The following is a 3,126-nucleotide window of genomic DNA, read 5'->3' on the forward strand; positions in this document are numbered from 1 at the left end:
GGGACTCTCAAGAGTCTTCTCCAACACCACAGTTAAAAAGCATCAATTCTTTGTCACTCAGTTTTCTTTATAGTCCAACTCTCACTTCCATACATGACTACTGGAAAAACCATAGCTTTGACTAGATGGACCTTTGTTAGTAAAGTAATGTCTCTGCTTTTTAATATGCTGTCTAGGTTGATTATAACTTTTTTCCCAAGGAATAAGCATCTTTTAATTTCATGGCTGCAGTCACCATCTGCAGAGATTTTGGAGCCCAAAAAAAGTCTGTCACTGTTTCCCCATCTACTTGCACTTTCACTAGAATTAATTTTGGATACCAAGGTAAATACTATCATTTAAGATGTTTTATTTTATAACAACTTTTTCCAATAATTTATTTTTATAACTTTGGATTCAGGTTTTTGCTAGATTAACTTCTGAATTCTGTAGATTCATTTTGGACTTTCTATGTATTCAATCATGCTGTCTGTGAATAATAAAAATTTTGTTTTTTCTTTTCCAATATTTATTTCTTGCTCTTGCCTATTACACACTATTAATAGAGATTGTCCAGTTCATTGTTTTTTTGTTGTTGTTTGTTTGTTTTTTGATGAGTTAATTTTTATTAATGCATGAAATCCTCAGGAGTTATCACCAACCCCTTAGTATAAAATTTTTTCAAGTTATATTAGTCATATAACTTGGTGTGCTTATTTTAAATGCTGCTAAGTGAATTAAATGAAGACAGAGTTTCCCCTAATGTGATTGATTTTAGCACTTTTCAGCTACCTAGATCTAAAAAAAACTTTCAGGCTTTGGAACTGAATGTTTGAGGACAGTGTTCAAATTTCAACCTATTGATAATACAATATGCTTGATTTAGAATGTTACCTTATAATTTCCTCCAAAACTAAAATTTTAATCTGGTGAAAAGTAAGTAGCTATAAGTGGCATAAAAACCATGGCACTCAAATGGTTACTGTCACAGATGGTGATAAACAAAGGGCTCCACTCTCAGGTCACCTAGGATTTGGAATTACTGTACATAATGTCACTTACAAAACTATAAGAAACTGAATACAGAGAGGATTTCTTTAGTCTGGTGTCTTCAGGCACCCAAGATATAAGATACTTTATCCCCAAACGATATTCAAAAATATTTTGTGTAGCTGATAGTTCTTCCCTTGGAGGTAAAGAACATTTCACCAAAACTTTTTAAATAACCAGGATGCAGATCATTTTAAAGAACAGTCTAATCTAGAAATCAAATATACAAAGAGGAAAAACAGAAACCTGTATAGAAGACAAAGATCAAACTGGTAGCCCACACCCAGAGCAATTGTGTAAGTAATTATGATAACCCACAGCTTCTTAGATCATTCTAGTGAGGATCCCCAGGTACTAGATGTGTTTTCATCATGATATTTCCTAAATAAAGGGCCTGAAATGCACATTAAAGGGTGTTTCCCAGGAATAGGAGTGAAGATGCTTTTACATTGTTCAATCCACAAGCTATTTGGTCAAAGGAATATGTAAAGCTCAACGAAAGCACATCTGGTGGAAGTTCATGGCAATGAATGTTGACAAGATGTGCTTGGATCTCGCTTGCAGCATCTGGCAGTGAGTAGCAGAACAAAGGTGGGCGGCTCACAGGCTCTCCTGTGTCTGCTCTGGAAGAGGCTCCGTGCTGGTGGCACTAGCACTTGCAGTCGAATTCAAGACTTCTCTGAAATTACCACCAGCAGGCTTGTTTCCCCCAACTTTAGACTTTAAGTTTTCGACCTTTTCTTCAAATGATTTGAAAGTTGGAGAGTTTTTCACATCTTCCAGCTTTTTGGTGATGACAGAGCCAACAGACGAAAAAGCAGCTGAAGCCTTCTGTCCGGCCTGAGATAAGGTTTCAGAGGTCTTCTTGTACGCAGATGTAGCTGTCACATCTTGCCACCCTTTGGCAATGTTCTGTTTTAGTTCCTGTAGTGAATTGATCCCAAGTTTCCGCCTGATCTCCGCTAGGTGCTTCTCTTTTGCTGCTAACACTTGAGACAGAGTCTGGATTTCTTCTTCCACCTTTGCAAGTTCTCTCCTCAGCTCCTCTCGCTCCTCCTCTGTCAGGGTCTCGGCAGCACCGATCGTGGCGGCAACATCTTCTCCCTCCTCAGGTACTGGGTCTGTTCTCAGCAGACATCATACACGAGGTTATCCTTTATAGCACTGTTGATTATGAAGAAGGGAGGAAAATAGTGTCCATTAGGATACTGCGATGCAACCGACTAGTCTGACTCCATTTTTAAAGTGAGATTGCTTGCTCGCTGCGGTCCATTTCTGCCTCCCACCCAGTTCATTGCTGAATCAAAATTGTGATAGAGGATCTCAGGGAGAAAGTTTTTACTATTTATTAGATTTTAATAAAACCAATAAACATGATGCTTCCTGTAAAGTTTTTGTATTTATGTTTTGTTAGATTAAGGATACTCTTTTTTATCACTAGTTTGCAAAGATTTTTAAAAATCATGAGTATGAAGTTTTATCAAATGCTTACTCTCCATTAATTGTGACAATTATGTATTTTAGCCTTTATTTTAAATGTTTTCTTAAAATTTTTATTGGAGTATAGTTGATTTACAATGTTGTATTAGTTTCAGGTATACAGAAAAGTGAATCAGTTTTACATACACATATATCTATTCTTCTTAAAGATTATATTCCCATTTAGGCCATCAGAGTGTTGAGTAGATTTCCCTGTGCATTAAGTCCCTGTGCCATAGGTTCTTACTGTAGGTCTCAGTATCAAGTTTATATATAGTAATGTGTATATGTCAATACCAATCTCCCAATTTATCCCTTCCCCCTGTTACACTCTGATAACCATAAGTTTGTTTTCTACATCTGTGACTCTACTTCTGTTTTGTAAATGAGTTCATTTGTACCCCTTGTTTAGATTTTATTTTAAATGTTAAATCAACTTTGCAATCCTAGGATAAAATCAGTTTGATGTAATATGTACCCTTTTTATATATTACTATATTTGTTTTGCTAACATTTTATTTAGGGCTTCCCAGGTGGCACTAGTGGTAAAGAATCCACTTGCCAGTGCAGGAGATGTGAGAGACGCAGGTTTGATTCCTGGGTCGGGAAGATCCCCTG

At 36.5% G+C, this 3,126-nt stretch overlaps 1 protein-coding gene across 1 annotated transcript; it reads right to left on the minus strand.

The window, feature by feature from the left end:
* Window positions 1-1,062: 1,062 nt before the first annotated feature.
* Window positions 1,063-2,163, minus strand: LOC110137130 (tumor protein D52; the record flags this gene model as incomplete). The annotated part of the gene is made up of 1 exon (XM_020893360.2): window positions 1,063-2,163. A coding segment is annotated over one exon (534 nt), but the record flags the coding sequence as incomplete, so codon positions are not given.
* Window positions 2,164-3,126: the final 963 nt, after the last annotated feature.

Source organism: Odocoileus virginianus, chromosome 6 (assembly GCF_023699985.2).
Source record: "Odocoileus virginianus isolate 20LAN1187 ecotype Illinois chromosome 6, Ovbor_1.2, whole genome shotgun sequence".
NCBI classification, from domain to species: Eukaryota; Metazoa; Chordata; class Mammalia; order Artiodactyla; family Cervidae; genus Odocoileus; species Odocoileus virginianus.